At 40.2% G+C, this 18,502-nt stretch overlaps 1 protein-coding gene across 1 annotated transcript in view; it reads left to right on the top strand.

The window, feature by feature from the left end:
- Positions 1-18,502, top strand: part of MTCL1 (microtubule crosslinking factor 1) — a 155,371-nt gene that overhangs the window by 122,536 nt on the left and 14,333 nt on the right. The window contains 4 exon segments of the mRNA XM_053247105.1: positions 7,992-8,159; positions 10,419-10,667; positions 16,431-16,724; positions 17,968-17,999. Of these exon segments, the coding sequence (XP_053103080.1) occupies positions 7,992-8,159; positions 10,419-10,667; positions 16,431-16,724; positions 17,968-17,999 (743 nt within the window).

The following is an 18,502-nucleotide window of genomic DNA, read 5'->3' as shown; positions in this document are numbered from 1 at the left end:
AAAAAAAGTATGGAGCAACTGAATAGTATTGCAAAGGGAATTGATATCTGACAAGCAGTAGAATAGTGTGCTTTAGTAGAAATGTTTATAGAACAAGGTAGTGGCATTTAAAGCCGCACTTCCAAGATTTATCAGCTCATACTATCCCTTAGCAGTATGCACAGGCTCTGAAAGGACTCTTGGATTGTTGTTGTTGTTTTTATGTTTAACAGCGGGGAATTAAATGATATTCTACATTCTAGTCTTGCTATTCTCCAAACCTTAGAAGTTGCCTAAATACGATATTGTGATGACGGTGGTGATTGTTCTGTGCAAGCACAGATAAATCTACTTGCAGAGAGTCTTTACTGTATACAAGTTTATAAATTGTGATATTTCAGGGCTGATCTGTCCATGGGGCACCTCTGGTCCTGAAGCCTGGTACAGTTACATAATCTGGAATTGCTGCACTGATGTTTCCTGAATGTTTTGATGCCTTATTGAAACACATGGATTCATCTATTAAACCAGTGCAAAAGCTTACGTACATGTTCCTATCCACCTTCAGTGTTCCACAGCTGAACCATAGGATTAGGTTGTAACAATGAGCAGAAATATGTATCAGTCAATTTACCAGCTCAATAGACTTACACCACATATTAGCTTTCCAAATACACCGTAAAACAGTGAGCTCACCAACTAAGAAAGTAAATAAATAAATTAGTACTCTCTGAATTAATAACTGTAGTGAAGTTAAACAAAGAAGATGATCTCTTAAGTACCCTGGATCCAAGCCGTTAAGGGCTTTATAGATAATAACCAGCACTTTGGATTCTGCTTGGAAACATAATGGTAGCCAGTGCTGTTCTTTTAAAATTGGTGTTGTATGGTCCCTTCAGGTTGTCCCAGAGACCAGTCTGGCTGTTGCATTCTGTACCAATTGTAGTTTCTGGACTACATACAAAGGCAGCCCCATGTAGATTTGTAGCAGATTTAACCCAGCCGTTGTCTCAAAGCAAGCCCACGTGAGGGGAAGAAAAGTGCTGAATCATCCTCTCTTGCTTTCACCCACAAAGGCTGTTCCTTTAAACTTAAACTGTTTCCTCAGTACCTTAATCACGGCCACCACACCCACTTTGTAAGAGTTTAATCGCCCACTGTTCTGGGTGAAATTCCCAGGAACTCTCCTTCTCTTTACTGTTGGAAAAGTACACAAAAACCTCCATGTGCAAGCCTACACACAATGAGAGAACTTGGTAGAGTTGCTGAGCAATCAGATAGAGACATGTGTTGCACCAGAGACAAAAAAAAACCCCTTTCCAGCCCCCCTTTCTGGAGTTAAAAATCCACTCAAAGATGCTGCTTAAAATTGCAAAAGACAAAAGGAAAAAGAAACTTTAAAATACTACAGAGTGCTTCCGTCTGAGGCTTTCTCAGCTTTGAGTTACAGGTAAAAGGAACATTAGGTAGTTGCAAGAGTACTTCAAAAAGCACCCCAGTTGCAAGGAACAGGGATATAGGAACCTTTAAAAGTTACAGGGACTTTTGCAGTGCCCTGGGTGGATAGATGGGCACAGCTAAGTGTTTCTTAGCTTGTTTCGTTACAGATAAAATACAATAGACCAGTTGTAAGGATTTGCAAAGCACAACAAAGGAAAGCAAGAAGTCTAATGTGAACAAACTTCCCTGGCTAAACTGTTCCCCGAAGCCGAAGTCCTGAACTCACCAAATCCATGGTAGAGACTTCAGGCCACTGCAGTCCTAACTTCCCAGGATTGCAGTCCTCCTTATTGCAGCCATTTGCCTGGCCGCCAACCTGTTGTTAGCTCAGCCTGGCTCCAACTGACAACAAAGAAACTCTTCTCTTCCTGCTGCAAGGCCCTCAAGATCCCGCCCACCATGTGCTGCGTGGCTGATCCTTAGAGGTCACTGCCTGACAGTCAGGACAGGGTTCATTTCTGGTTCACTCTTTAGGGAGGAGGGGAGGGCTATTCACTACAAGTGCACATTACAGTAGTCAGGCCTGGAGGTCACAGTTATATGCACCACTGTTTTAAGGTCATCTACCTGCAGAAATTGGCATAGCTGACGTACCTGATCTTTCAAGTGGAGTGTAACCCCATCTAGAATAGGCAAATCTAAACCATCTCTCAGGTCCCAATCCCCCACAGTCAGTACTTTTGTCTTATTCAGATTCAACTTCAGTTTGTTATCCCTCATCCAGCCCATTACCACCTCCAGGCTGGCAATTAGGGATGTTATACCATTTCCTGATGAGGTTGATATGGAGATGGTATTGAAAGCCACCAAGAGATCCAAAAGAATCGGCAGAGTCACACTCCCTCCATCAATATCCAATTGGAGATCATCTATCAGGCTGACCAACCCTGATAATCTATCAGTCTCAACCCCATTGCCCATTCGAAAGCCAGTTTGAAATGTGTCTAGATAATATGTTTTATCCAAAACTGCCTTGAACTTAGAGGCCACCACCTGTTCAATCACCTTGCCCAACATGGGAGATTGGGAGAGGTTCTGTAATTAGCTAACTCTGAGGAATCCAATGCAGATTTCTTCAAATAAGGTTTAATAATATCTCCTTAAGACAAGGAGGCATCCTGCCCTCCCTCAGAGAAGCACTTATAATATTTACCAGACCCTCTCTAATAATATAATTACCAGATGAAATAAGCCAAGTTGCGTAAGGATCGAGAGAACAGGTTGTAGGACATACAATCTGAAGCAGTTTGTCCACAACTTCAGGAATCACAAACTGAAAGTAATGCAGTCTAATCCTATAAGAGGAGTTGCTGGACACCTCCACTGTAGACTCTTCAGTAACTGTGGAATCCAGTTTGACCTGAATACGAGAGATTTTATCCCAAAAAAGTCATTGAAGGTATCACAGTGAGTGACTGATGGTTCCAAGTTGAAATTCAAGGGAGAGGGGGTACATATTAGTCCCCTTGCAAACCCTAGACGGCTTCACTGAATATGAATTTGTGGAAGCAATGCAAGCAGAAAAAGATTGCTTCTTTGCCCCCCGCACTGCCAGAGCACAGTTTTTCAAATGTGCTCTGTGTCATGATCTGTTGGATTCACACCAAGTCTTCCTCCATTTGTGCTCTAATCATCCACCTCACTGCTTCAGCTCTTGTAGTTCTTCCAAATACCATGAGGCTAATTTTGAAGTAGGTTGGAGAATATACATTTCTGATTAATTTAAAGAGCCTCTCAAAGGTTTAACCTAATACACAAATAAGAAAATGTTTAAGAAAAGTCAATGTTGTGCCTTAAAGATTAAGTTCAGTAGTTGTATTTAACTTTATTATGCTAATATACAACATTGGTGAATTTTTGTAGTGAAAACCTTCAGCAACTTAGTTTGTTCAATCAATCAATTCCTTTATTACAGTCACCGACCAGCACAATATACAAACAGAAGCCCAACAAAATAAACCTGAAACGTTATGATACAATAGTTAAGCACATAGTTAAACACAGTTAACAATGATTCTTAATGAACTCCTGGCGGATTTTACTGGCTATTAAGCAGAACTTAGCCACATTATAAGATCTCAAGTCATTCTGGTCAGTTAAAAGATAATCAAGATAAAAAGAATCTATACAACCTGGGTGGCAGCAAATAAAAGGAGTTAGGAACATAGGAAGCTGCCATATACTGAGTCAGGCAATTGGTCTATCTAGTTCAGTATTATTCACACTTACTGGCAGCGGCTGCAAGCAAGAATCTCTCTCAGCCCTATCTTGGAGATGCTGGGAGGAAACTTGGAACCTCCTGCTCTTCCCAGAGCAGCTCCATCCCTTAAGGAGAATATCTTACAGTGCTCACACATGTAGTCTGCCATTGATATGCAACCAGGGCAGACCCTGCTTAGCTAAGGGGACAAGTCATGCTTGCTACCACAAGACTAGTTCTCCTCCATATGTTATATGTTTATGCCGTATATCTCGGTAAAATTGACAATAAAAGAGCACATGAACCGTTTCAATATCTCCCGATTTGCAGAGACAAGTGCGTTCTTTGTAGGGGATTTTTTGATATCTACCTTCCAGAACCACTATTTGCAGGGCATTGCACAGTGCCAGTGTCAAAGCTCTGTGGTATTTTGGCATGGTTATCTGGTTTAGGTATCTGGCAGGATTGAAACTCAGAACTTGGTTGCCCAAATGGACACCAACAGGAATAGAGCCCTGATCAATTTGACGCTCCATGTCATGTATTCTTTTTCTGAGTTCTACCCTGGCATTTTCGTATTCCAGAGATCAGTGCAAAAGGGGAGAAACCATAATGTTGCATCCTTTCCTCCAGCTTTCTTTTCCTCCTGGAGTGATAGATGTCCTTTCGCACAAGTGGAACTAGACCAGCAGGATGGAAAACCAGCTTCAGCCAGAATCAGCAACTTAGTTGAATTTACTTCAGTAGATTGTTAAATTCAAGGCATTGGAATAACCACATACACTCTCAAATAAATCAGAATGCATTTGCTGTAGAGTAAGTGCAGAACCTGTCTGAAAGAATTCTAAACATGTTAACTCCAGTTGAACTCTAGGAGTGTGTAAACTGTGGCCATTATTATAGTGCATATTTCAGAATTTGCTATGTAAACATTATTTTCCTCTAAAAGTATTCCGCATAGTTGGTCCCAATTTAACAAATACAGCTTTCTGCAGAAGCATTTTTCTGGATGTGTATTTGCTCTGCTTGGTGTATAAAAGGCTGGTGCATGGAAGAATATAAGCCAGATCCAATATAATATATGCAGAGCCACATTCCTTAACCATTGTGGATGCCTTGTATTATGGCATAGTCTTCTGCTGCTTCTATTGGATTGTAGCCTAAAGCTAGGAGCCACAAACTGATTAGGTCTTGCTGGTTTCTACAAGGCTGTATTAGGTTAAATCCCAAATAATTATCACTGAACTGTTTACAGATTGAAACTATAAAGTATGCTATCATGTTGTCTGTTGTAGAGAACTTTTCTCTTCATCTAAAAAAGGGTCTTGCTTCACCACAGCCAGCAAATCCAAAAGCATTTGGTTATCAGACAAATTCCATTACTTTTTACGGCAACTGGCAGGTTTTGAAACACTGCTACTTTTTTGTAAAGCAATAAAAGAACAAGTCTTTCATGCATCCCTTTGGCACCTTGAAAATTTCAAAGTTGGTTCATGAGTTCCCCCACACTGACCCAAATATTTGCTGCATAGTCCTATGGGACATATTCGTGGAAGCAAAAAGGGCTTTTGCAAGGAGAGAAGTGGAGAATAAATTCCCCCATCCCCCTCCATGCATGCTGGCCTGTGAAATGAGCCTTTGCTACAACTACTCTTCAGCCTCTGCAAGGACAGAGCCCTTCAGCTGCCTTATCACTGCGCTATATGTGGGCCTATGGTTTAAACACCCATTAAAGCACTGAACAGCATTTCCTCCCTTATGTTACAGCCCTGGACTGTGCAATAGCATCTGGACAAGAGATGAATTGCTAGAATAATTTGTGAGTGTGACTGAAAGTAGGTCAGAAAAGGGAAAGTGGAGATATAATGCTTGAGTAGCCTGTGTTTATATTTAATGTTTTATGAAGTGCCTGATACTTTCAACATCATGTGCAGATACAGACTGCCTTCCAGCTCAATGATATAACATCTGCTTTGCATGAAGAAGGTCCCATCTTCATTCCCTGGCATCTCCAGGTAGGGCTGGGAAAGGTTCCTGCCCGAGACCCTGGGGAGCTGCTGCCAGTCAGTACAGAGTACTGAATTACATGGACCAATGGTCTGACTTGGTATAAGGCTACTTCCTATGTTCCTATGTACTGGTCCACAAAAATAAATTACTTCAGGAGACATTTGAGAGAGAAAGAACAATGGGTGCACCAGGGGGAACCATTCCTGTTAGGTTGACTCATCAGAACTTGAAATGAGCTATAACATTTTGTCTTGGGAAGAGGTACTCATACTCCTGCTCCAGGTGTAATAAAGCACTTTACTGCATAGTCACATCTTCCACATTGACCTATTGCCACACATTCATTCAGTCTACTCTAGGACAGGGTTCCCAAACTTAGGACCTCAGATGTTGTTGGACTACAACTCCCAACATTCTCATATACAAGGGTCAAAGGCGTTGCAGTCCACCCATTACAGGAGTTGTAGTCCAACAACTTCTGGATCTGGAGTCCCAGATTGTGAACTCCTCATCTAGGATACTGGAAGCTTCCTCTGAATTCAAAGGATGTACAAGCAGTACAAAAACACACACATGGATGCTAGCCCAATTGAACTTCCACCCAGCCCACCTCAGTGGAGCCTCTGATAAAGTTGTGGGCTTGTATAACCTTAGTATTCAGTGATCTTCCTCTTAGAGAAATGTGTTTCTTGCAGTGGTAGCCTATAATGGATGGTCTTGTGCTAGTGGTACTTCTTGAGAATGTGAGAGGAGTACAGCAACGATCCTGTTTTACTGAGAAAGAGACAGTGGAGCCTATGGGGTGACTACTTTAGTCATTTCTTAGTCTTCTGAAATGACAGGTTTTAGGAAACAGACATTTTGGACCTTTTCGATTATGCCATAATTCCCGGTTATCATTGTATCCAAATTGAATATTTTTGTACTTCTGAACGACATCAAGGATCACAGATCTTCAACAAATTAGCTGTTAATTCACTGTCACCGTGGTGGGTGGTCACAATCCCATACTTTGGAATAAGGAATTTTACTCTGGGACGTAGAGTAAGGCATCTTACTCCTTGTTCTGGAATAAGGGGAACTGTGGTGTCAACTAACTAACAGTTGTATGCGGTGATAGGCTCTTTCATGGCATTTTGTGGAAATGTACTTTCTTCCCTTGGTTTTGTTTTCAAGTAGTCTTTCACCTCTCACCACAAGGGCATAATGGCTAGTCAGCACCCTCCAGAAGGATCAGCATCGCCATCTTTATACTTTACTTTTCGTCCCCCTTCTGAACTATGGCACAGGCTTCCCTTGTTCAGTTTTGGATGAATTTATGTCAGGTAATTTAAACTGGGGAGAAGCAGCTTCCACCCCAGATATGTGCAAATACCTTCAGGCATGATGTTTCTATCACCGTTCAGTTCCAGTGGAGGACCTGTTCTGGGATGTGAGCCATGGTTTAGAAATGTAGTTTTTAGCCCCCACCCCCTCTTTTTTTAACTGAACTTAAATAATTTTTCTGTTTTTACATAAGGATCATTTTATTTAGTAACCATATCAAATATGGATAAGTTTTTTTTTAGGCTTAATAGGGAAATGCTATAGGAAGCCACAATTAAGCAGTGTTTCTGACTGCATCTATACGCAGTACACATGTGACCAAAAAAATAAATGAACTGGAATGGCTCCCACACATTGCAGAGAACATAACAAGTTCGTGTTGCATACCAATATGTGCCTGGTAATTGCTGTAATTTGTGAAGTGGCTAAGAAGTTTTCAAAGACTTCAGGTAGACCATGCCTTTTATTTGTTGGGTTATATCTCATTTCATCAAAGTTCCCTTATGTTATGATCATAATTGGTTGGTACATATGGATAAAACTCAAAACTTAGCATAATAAAATATGAATTAGGCATTCCAGAGAAGCCATCAAGGAGATTGCTCTAATTCTTGACCATGAAGAAGCAGAAGGACTAGAGATCTTACTGTGTGCTAAAAAAGCATAAATGTGGGCTGTGGCTTTACATTGGATGTGCTAGCTGCCAACACATCTTGATTGCAGCCAAGCCTGACCTGTCTGGTTTTTAACTCCAAATCTGAAATCTGCAACTTGAGTTCATTTTGGATGAATCTGGAAGAGTCATTTAACACAATCCTGAAAGAGGTTAATAGTACCTTTCCCCCCACATTACTGATCACCCTCCTTGTTGCAGTTGACAAGTGGGTAGACAACATTTCATCCCAAAATGTTCATACAGTAATGGCATTAGTGTATGTTATCATGTTTTAAAGTAGAAGTGGCTTTGCTTCTGCAGGCAAGAGAAAATCGCCGACTACTAAATGCTCTGAAAATATTGTTGGATGATTTCCGTACTGAGCTGCGGGATGACGAGCAAGAGCGCCATGGCCTCCAGCAGCAGTATGCCACTGACAAAGCTGCTTGGGAAGTGGAGTGGACTAAGCTGCACTGCCAGCTGGAGCAGGTATGGTTCCCAAAGTCAAGAGGAAGGGTCAATAACAGAGATGTGGTTATCAGACTCATTTGAAAATCAATGAGATCTAATTGAGAAGGCTTTTTTTTAAACCTTTTAACAGTTCCAAGTTAATAAGAGAAAGGGAGCTAGTTGAATTATGCTCAAGACCATTTCAATGACCTAGGGATGACTATTTCTAAACTTACTTCACCTCTGATTTGTGTGCCTATTTAGATGTTTAGGAGTTGAAATAGCATGAACAACTCATAGCAAGGTGTATTTCTTCCAAAGGTATGATCACACAAACAATAGCATCTGGCAGGTAGAGTTTACAATTCCATAAAGAAGGATAATGGTGTGTGATGTGTCCCATGAGAGGGGTCGGGGGTGGGTCTCTGAGAGTGAGAGCACTAAATACTTGAAAATTCCTTGGTTGTATAGAGATGAGATAGTACTTCAGAATTATAACCCTGTGATGATAACTCTGAAATATCAACCCGTGTGTGTTGTTTAATGAAGACAGATCATGATCCACTTCCTCCATGAATTGCACCTCATTCCTTAGGTGGTTTCCCTGACCAATTTGAAGTAACTATTTATTGTGAACAGAAGATATCAACATCTGGCCTTTATTTTGTTTTATCATTCTAAAAATTGGGAACTGTGGTTTGGTAACAATGACACAATGTTTCCTGCTGTTACTGTGTTTAGTAAATCCTTAATAGTTTATTGTTCATGTGTGCAACTATACAATGTTGATAGGCTGATAATCAGTAAAAGCTGCATGAAATGATTTAGAAATCCAAAGTAAAAGTGTTATAACTAAAGTAATATTAACCCAGTAAAATGAGAGCAATTGTTTGATAGTAGGTAGGCTTTTTCCAGTTAAAGTAAATTCATTAGCTATGTGGTTTGAAGCTATTAACTCATAGCATTTTCCCATCAGCTTCAGGCGGTTGGACCATTACTGAAAAGTTGTGCAAGTTCTCAGAAATCTTGTCTGGTGGTAGTATCTAATTTTGGTGCAAAACCCCAGTTAAGCTGTTGGATGTAAGGATGAAAAATGAAGGGAATGGGGATGAATAATGATCTTGCAGCTTGAGACTGAGGGTCAGTTGTCTCAGCAATCAGAGATTGCTAAAACAAGCAGATTCTCCATTTCTACTTGATCACGCAGGTTCTTCACCATAGATACTGAGAATAGGGAAACTATGTAAGACTCACCACAAGCTATTCAAAATAAATCTAGTGCCTAGAGCAGTTACCTCATTGTATCTATGCATCTGATACAATGAGGTAACATCTGTAAAACTGTTCCAGAACCATATATGGCAAGATATTTTGGCTGAATGTCATCCTAGTTATTGACAACTAAGCAAGCTCATGAAGTAAATGTTTTGGGCTGGGAAGATTTGCAACTTGATCTCTGTATTTTTATTCAGAAATAAGTGCCACTTAGTTCAGTAGGGCTTACTGTAGGGCTTAGTTCAGTGAGGGTTCCTTGGATTTGGAAATGAACTGGGCTTGACTTCTAGTTGGGCTCAGATAACCTAGCTATCTTCTAAAACATTAAAATAAAAATACCTCAGTTCTTCCAGAGCCGCAGTTACAAGCTCATTCAGACCCTTTTGTATCTCAGTGACATCACTAGGAGTGCAACAGGATCCAATCCACAGGATCCTCTCCAACCTCCTTTCTTCGCTTCAGCAGCCACAGCAACAGGAATTTTCTTACATCTCCCCTTCTGGTTGTGTTACTAACAAGTAGATCTCTCTTTTGCTGCCTTGGTGTGCATGGGTTGCTCCCCACAAAAGGGCATCCAAAGAAATACAGTTTTTCCCAAGGTGTGTGGGTTGTTACCATATTAGCAACCCATACAGCTGAGGTAGAATGGAGGAAGTAAGGACCTACTTGCCGCAGCAGCTGAGCTAGGGAAGAGAAGGAGGGGACAGTGGACGAGTGAGCTGAGGTCAGATAGGAGGGAGTTCTTCTCCAAATTCAGATAATCTTTCTGTTGGAAGTGAGTATAAATCACTGGGCTCCATATTCTAATGGGATTGTAGCCTTAAGCTAGCAATTATACAAGTAAGGAGTCGTCGTATGACTATTGCTTTCTACTTACTTTTCTGAACAAAATTGCATTTTAAAACTCAAGGTTTGTTGGGTTTTGTTTTGTTTTTAAACCAAGTCTAGCCTGTTAAGAAAGTCTAGCATGGACTGCACTGTGAAAAGAGATGGTGAAACTAATGCCTTTTGCTTTATTTATAGCTAGAAGGAAAGAGTGAAAGAGGACAGAGTGAGACTGGTCTTGAGGCAAAGGCAGCTTTTAAGAGAGAGAGGGAGGAGCACAAGAAACTCCTGGCTGACAGTCACCGATTAGTGATGGACTTGCGATGGCAAATCCAGCACAGTGAGAAGAACTGGAATAAAGAGAAGATAGAGCTTTTGGAGCGGCTGGACAGAGACCGACGAGAGTGGGAGCGGCAAAAGAAGGAACTGATGAGGAGGCTAGAACAGGTAAGTCCATGCTTCATCAAGACAGTACATGTCTCCATAAGTGCAATGCAGCAAAAGAAGTTTAGGAACATAGGAAACTGCCATATTCTGAGTCAGACCATTAGTCTATCTAGCTCAGTATTGTCTTCACAGACTGGCAGCGGCTTCTCCAAGGTTGCAGGCAGGAATCTCTCTCAGCCCTATCTTGGAGAAGCCAGGGAGGGAACTTGGAACCTTCTGCTCTTCCCAGAGGGGCTCCATCCTCTAAGGGGAATATCTTACAGTGCTCACACTTCTAGTCTCCCATTCATATGCAACCAGGGCAGACCCTGCTTAGCTATGGGGACAAGTCATGCTTGCTACCACAAGACCAGCTCTCCTCTCCAGGTTTATGGCATACACAAAACACAGCCGGAATTGGGAGTCTCTGCATCATTCTTTCTTGTAACAGTTCATTGAAGAAACCAAAGGGATTTATACAGATTAAAAGTAACTTTAGCAGCAGCACTGGTGCATGGGAAATGTTTTTGAAGTTAAAGATCACTTCCTCTGTCATTCCACTTCTCTCACAGATGCATTGTCACTCTGATGTGGCAAAGCATTTTTTGCTCTTGAATATCAAACTGTTTTTTTCTTTTCCTGATGAAAACATAAATGTCTTAAGAAGCTATTCAAAATTCGACATGCAACTTCTTGACATAGATATCTTCTTATCTGTAAATTTGTAGCTCAAAATATTTCTGTTGCGACTTTTGACTCTAAACTGTGCACCAGTCCACATGTCCCTTCCTGCTACTCAAGTTATCTTCCTGCTGCTTGTGAAAGAAGGACACCATGAGCAGCAAGAAGTGACACATGGAGCGGTCTCCTAGAGTGAGCAGTGGCAATAAGTGGACCAAGGGCCCACAGAAGTTCAATTGCAGAAGCTAGTGGTCACGGATATGACCAAATAGGTATACTCAAAACTTCCCAGCTTCTTGATGTTGATACAGGTGAATTTCCATGAGTGGTTGGTTCAGATTACTCTTGCTAGAGTCATCCTTGTGGTTAAACTCTCAGTAACTTGATGTGAAGCTGTCTTGGATGTGCAGTCCTCAGGGGCATATTTCTGGAAGCAAAAAGGGCTTTTGCAAGAAAAGGCAAGAAGCAAAAATTGCTTCTCCATCCCCCTCCCCACTCACAAGGGCTGCAGGACAAGCCTTCACCACAGCTGCTTTCTAGCCCCGCCCCCCTGGTGAGGAGATTGCTCTTCTTCAATCCTCTTATCATTACGCAACATGTAGGTCTTTATCTAGTAAACTGCCCAGGGATGTGAGTTGGGCAGTATACAAATATACCAAATAAATACTGTCTGTCTGGAGTTTGCACATGAGTTTTTGGTAGTGGGTGGTATATAAATATGTTAAACAAAATAAATAAACTATGTTGTCTGTGTATATGTTTTCATTCCTTTTCCACACATGACATGTGAGCCTTTGTGGTCTCTTTAGGATGTATTAAAATACCCATAACTATTATTAATCATGACTAGGTGCTTAGTTGGGCAAACACTGATATACCATCAGGACTGGTATATCATCTCTAAAAATATACTTGAAGGTTTTGAGACCTTGTTTTGTGCTTAGGGATGGTGAAATAATAATAAGCATAAGCAGTAATCTCCTTTTACAGTAGTGTCGGAATTATTTATATTTCATACTTGGGACATTCTTTAATGAAATAGTCTCCCTCAAATTTCTTCATCACTTTTGGAGTGATTACAAGTGTTTTCCCAAAAGATACAGCAAATAATTTAAAACGTTTCAAGTTTCTGATTCTCATTAATCTACATACAACTTAAGTGTTATCTTGGTTGAGTGAAAGATCTTGCTCAGCCACTATTGAAATTGATTATTAGGCTAGAAAATAATAGAATAATGGGTTATATATGCAGTCCAATACAGTACATTAGTACTGTACGTATTATTACTATATATGCAGCACTAATTCAGGTCCACACCCAGTCATTGCAGGGAAAGGGTACATTTTCAACAGCTACACTGAATTTCCCTCCATAAATTATTTAAATTATTAATGCTTAGAAGACTGGTGTGTTCCCACATTTCATAAATGAATGCTTAAGAAGGTTAATGTGTAATCTTGAAATATATATGTGCATAATCACTACTCTTTTGTTTTATAAGTGAGCCATGCTCCAGTAGACATATCCCTGTTCCTCAGAAAATTTTGTCCATTCCATTTTTTTGCTGCAGTAGTGCTTTTAAATACAGACCCGTAAGAATTTGTGGGGTTTTCATGATCTGGTAAAATCTTTGCAAAAGGCCTTATGTGTACATCTGAATTATGTTTAAGCACCATATGTTTGCTTTGGAAATGTTTGTCTGTCTGTTAGTAGTGATGTGCCTCCCTTCCACCTCTTCCCCCGCTTGGCTGCAAAAGGCTTTAAGAAGCCTTTTGTGCGCACGTGCGCACGTTTTCTTCAGTAATGGGGTGGCAGGATACCTCTTAAAGCAGCAAAGGAAGGGCTGGCAGGGAGGTATCCTGCCGCCCCATTAATAGCGAAAATACGTGAGCCAGATTTGGGAAAGCAGCGGGAGGGGTAAGTAAACCCTCCCCCGCCCTTAAAGGAAGGTTCCGCGGTTCCGTGCACACCCCTATCTGTTAGGACACTTGTGGTTGAGCTTTTTCAAGCCCTAAAAAGTGGTGCATGGCTCTCTCGTTCATCCATCCATCCATCTATCTATCTATCTGTTTATCTATTAATTACATTTCTATACTGCCCTATCTGAAGGCTCTTGGCAGTGTACAACAACAAAACAAAACCACCACCATTTAAAACAATCAGCTTAAAACAATATAGAGCACATTTACCAGTAAAAACAGTTTTAACACCATTTATTGTTATTGTTATTGTTATTTGTTGTTTATTCAATTTCTATGCTACCCTTCCAAAAATGGCTCAGGACAGTTTACACAGAGAAATAATAAATACATAATATGGATCCCTGTCCCCAAAGGACTCACAATCTAAAAAGAAACGTAAGATAGACACCAGCAACAGTCACTGGAGGGATGCTGTGCTGGGGCTGGATAGGGCCAAATACTCTCCCCCTGCTAAATAAAGAGAATCACCACGTTAAAAGGTGCCTCTTTGCCAAGTTAGCAGGGGTTAAGACTAGTTATAAACATTTAAGAACAATTTAAAAACCTTGGAAGGCCAGATCAAACAAATATGTTTTTAGGGCTCTCTTGAAGGCCAACAATGAGCCCAAACTACGAATTTCTGCCAGGAGTGCATTCCACATCCCAGGAGCAGCTACAGAGAAGGCCCAGTTCCAAGTCACCACCATACATACTGATGGTAACCGGAGACAGACCTCTCCAGATGACCTCAACGTGTGGTAGGGATCATACAGAAGAAGGCATTCTTTAAGGTAACCTAGACCTAAACTGTTCAGGGCTTTAAGGGTAATAACCAGCACTTTGTATTTTGCCCGGAAACCTATTGGCAGCCAGTGCAACTGTTTAAGGACAGGCATAATATGGTGTCTCTGGGTTATCCCAGAGACCAGTCTGGCAGCCTTATTTTGTACTGAAGTTATCGACCTACATATAACAACAGCCCCATGTAGAGCGCATTGCAATAGAGGTTACCAGCGGATACACCACTATTCCTATCTGTGCAGATCTTTACTAAGTCTCTTGGCAAGTCTGCATGTATTTATGACACACAACTGCGAGAAACCTAAAAAGAAAACTGTATTATTTCCAAAGGATTTTTCAGGCAAGAATAGCAAGTAGAAAACTGGCTTTTTACCCATACAGATTAGTAAAAACCTCTGTACTGTACTGATGATCAAACAATGCTTTGTATAGCAGAAAACTTCCAGAGATTTGTAAGATCTCTGGAAGCCTTTAGTTCAGTAAAGTAAAGTGTGCCGTCAAGTCGATTTCGACTCCTGGCGCCCACAGAGCCCTGTGGTTTTCTTTGGTAGAATACAGAAGGGGTTTACCATTGCCTCCTCCCATGCACTATGAGATGATCCCTTTCAGCATTAGCGTCTTAGTAATTGACGAAATGTTGCTTTCTGTGGAAGCAATTCACATGTCTCTCTGGTATTATGCAATGAACTCTCTGTGTTTGGAAACATATAGCATGTACAAGTAAAAGTAGGAAGACAAACCATTTGAAAATGGAATGTAGACCATTACATTACATAATAGATATCTTTGTCATAATCCTTACCCGTGTTTCTTTTCTGTCTCCTTTCACCACAATACAGCAAAGAGAAACACCCCCAAATTTATAAACATAAAATAGATCATCTGGGATACTTGTAGAAATAAAGCTTGCAAACAGAAGCATGCTGACCTACATTTTCAAGGCTTCCAAATATTCTCTTTCAAGTTCACTGCTACAGTGTTATCCCATGAGACACAACATCAAACCTAATTTTGCACTGATTGTGACTGCAAGCATTTAGATTTTCAAATAAATTATTCTGCAGATCATATTTTTTGTTTAATTACAAAGAGGAGCCTTTCTGATATGTTTGCATAAACACATACAGCTTATTACCAAAACATAGGGTACATCTATATAGTAGAGAAGAAATTGGGTTTCAAATGTGATTCAGCACATCTAATTCTTCAAGCCACTTGGTACACATTAACCACCAATTATCCCATAGCAGTATGCACACCAGGGAGGTGATAGTTTTAAGAGCAGGTGGCAGTCAACTGGGTGGAAAGGCCACAAAACCCATTCAGCAAAGCATGGTGTATGGTTTTTTTTTGTGTCGGTTCTCACTGTTGAGTGATATTTGTAATTCATGTGGAAACTGTGCTGATTGTTGCATTAATTGTGCTAGTCCAAATGAAATATTTGGGCCAGCTTAAAAGGTATAGCCAAAATCTATAACACTAACATGCACACGCTAGCTGAAAACATTTCTCAAAATAACCTACCCTTCCTTCCAGTAGTTGCAGGAAATTGTTGTCTGGTTGCAGCCTAAGGCAACTAGGGAAGCAAAAACGTCTCATCTAGGCATGATCTTACCAATGAATTTGGCAACCCAAATCCATAACAATGTGTTTGAAGCTTCTGAATTGTCACTTGAGACAGCTTTACTCACTGATGAATAAAACCAATTTCTCTATGTTTCCTGGAGATACCAATATAGTCATTAATGCTGCAATCCTATACACCCTCAACTGTGTTTAAGTCCCATTAAACTCAGAGGTGTTTACTTCTAAGTAGACATGCATAGACTTGTATTGTATGTTTGTTCATACAACTATAAAGCCATGCAGTATGATGTGAAATAACAGAAAACTACCTAATGGTGCAGATTTGAGCCACCTAGTGGTGCAGCGGGGAAGTCAATTGCCTAGGGAGCAAGAGGTTGCTGGTTCAAATCCCTGCTGGTATGTTTCCCAGACTATGGGAATTTTATGCTATGTTTTGAGACTATGTTTCCTAGACTATGGGAAACACCTATATCAGGCAGCAGCGATATAGGAAGATGCTGAAAGGCATCATCTCGCACTGCGCGGGAAATGGCAATGGTAAATCCCTCCTGTATTCTACCAAAGAAAACCACATGGCTCTGTGGTCGCCAGGAGTCGACCCCGACCCAAAAGCACAACTTACTTGCAGTGCAGAGTAAAACACTGGGGAAAGAAGTGTATGTGAACCTGACGTGTTTTTCCTCCCTCTTCAGATCTCTGTATTTAACTGATATGTCAGTTTTAAGTTATGAATAATTTCCTTCTCATTTTCAGAAAGTACATCCGCCACAAAGAGACATCATTTGTGACTCAAAAGAAACTAGCCTTCACTTATTTTCAAACCAAGGGAACCATCATGTGCCTCGTCCAATGGGGTCAAGATCCTACTCCGATTCGGACACCATGCAATTTGAAGATCGATCATTGTCTAAACTGAAGGAGAGTGACAGGTGCACTGCCACAGAAAACCTCTTTCTAGATACACTGTCCCTTGAATCTCCAGATGATTCTGAGGAACCACAACCCCGAAAACTGGAACGAGAAAGTTTCTTAACTGGTGTAAATGAGGTATATTCCTCACTTTTCATTGTGTCAGTTATGCAGTAACCATTACTGCTGCTATTCTGTGAAAGAAGGCTTCATTCCAACACAGTTTATAGTGATTCATTGGCAAATTAAGCTTGAGTTTTGCATTTGTCACTTGTGAACTGAAATAAAATGTAAACAGTGTACACAAAGGTAACTTCTCCCTTTGCATAAGCGAGGAAGTTGAGTCACATCTTCCTGCCTTGCTCATTGAGTAGACTGTCTGCTGGATATCCACACATGAGCATGCTTTAAATAAGGCCTTCATGCAAAAAAATCCAATGCATGTAGACCCTGAAAAGCATGATTGATTTCCCCCATTTTGTCCAGAAACTGAATGTTAAATTCATGTGAGTATGTTTGGGAGGACAGGAAGTCAATCTTGCTCCCCTAAAATGCATTGCTGAAGATTGGAAAGATACAGCTTGTTACTGGTTATCTTTGAGAACACTTTTGATTTAATTTGATTTCAATTCATAATAGGTGACAGGCAAAGATCAAACTGAATTTGCTTTTAACACTAATTTTTATTACGGAGTGCTTATATTTTGATGACAGTTTACAATTTGCAAATTTTATTAGGACTCAAGAGTTATCTTTTTAACACTAGAGAATTTTTTTTCAATAAAATGTGAATTTTATAAAGCTGGTCATGGGAATTGTGACTGGAGGAAGTAGTTGCTATGACAATCTCTAGATGCTGTGAGAAATCTGTATGGTATTTCCCATATGAAGAAAGTAATCGCCTTCCCACACATTTAATAGAAATAGTTTTAGCTCTTGCCAGTTGTGGATGTCTACTGAATTTTTAATGAAAGAATGTGTCAAAAGAATTAATTTTTATCTCTGCCATCAACAATGCTAGGTCACTAATATCAAACAGTTGCTCAGAAAAGCAAATTCATACATACAAATATGCTTTGTGATATGTACTGGTTATCTTAATGATCAAATCATTATTATAAAAATTGTAGTATATAATTACTCTTTATGTCCTTAGTAATGCAAGGGGTACTGATCTTTACTAGTTAGTTCAACTGGGAATCATTTATACAAATGCATATGAGGTCTTTCTAATTATCCATATTTGAAAGAAGCCAGACATGTTCTTCAAAGGATTTTCAAGAATATGAGGAATTACACAAAGCTAATGAAAATATAGCCCACTGGCACAGCATATAGCAATATATGCAAACTCAAAATTAACCATTAATTTTACTTTCAGGAAGAAGAAATGCACAAGGGAAATCTTCAAAGGTGAGTAAGGAAGGGGGAAAACAAAGCACAAAAAACATTATGGGATCTGTGTAGACATCATATTCCTGGTCCCTCAGGGCCATTCAGGGTCCTAGATGAAACGCTGTCCTACTAGGTGCCTGAATAGCCCAGCTGCTCCTGAATTATCTGGGCCACTCAGGCACCTATATGGAGGATAGGGTGGGGTTCCAACAGACATGTTGGAATATCTGAGTTTTGGAATGACGGTAGGGAGCTCCTTCTGTCACACTTTAATCTGTTTTCAGCAATGTTCAGTCTCTCTTTTGTCACAGTTGCTGTTCCTGCCCTTTGAAGTATGGTATATTTAATGGTTAACATAAATTGAAATTCTTTTTCTTTTGCTAACTACTTCATAAAATAAATCAAATAAGTAAATAGTTTGTTTAATATAAGATAAATTGCATCTGCAGTCAGAAAACCAATGAAGAGGCCTTCAAAAACAGGTTTTACAGTTGTAATTGTTCAACACAGAAATAGGGACA

Source organism: Hemicordylus capensis, chromosome 4 (assembly GCF_027244095.1).
Source record: "Hemicordylus capensis ecotype Gifberg chromosome 4, rHemCap1.1.pri, whole genome shotgun sequence".
In the NCBI taxonomy this organism is placed as follows: Eukaryota; Metazoa; Chordata; class Lepidosauria; order Squamata; family Cordylidae; genus Hemicordylus; species Hemicordylus capensis.
This window is presented reverse-complemented; position numbering and strand designations above follow the sequence as displayed.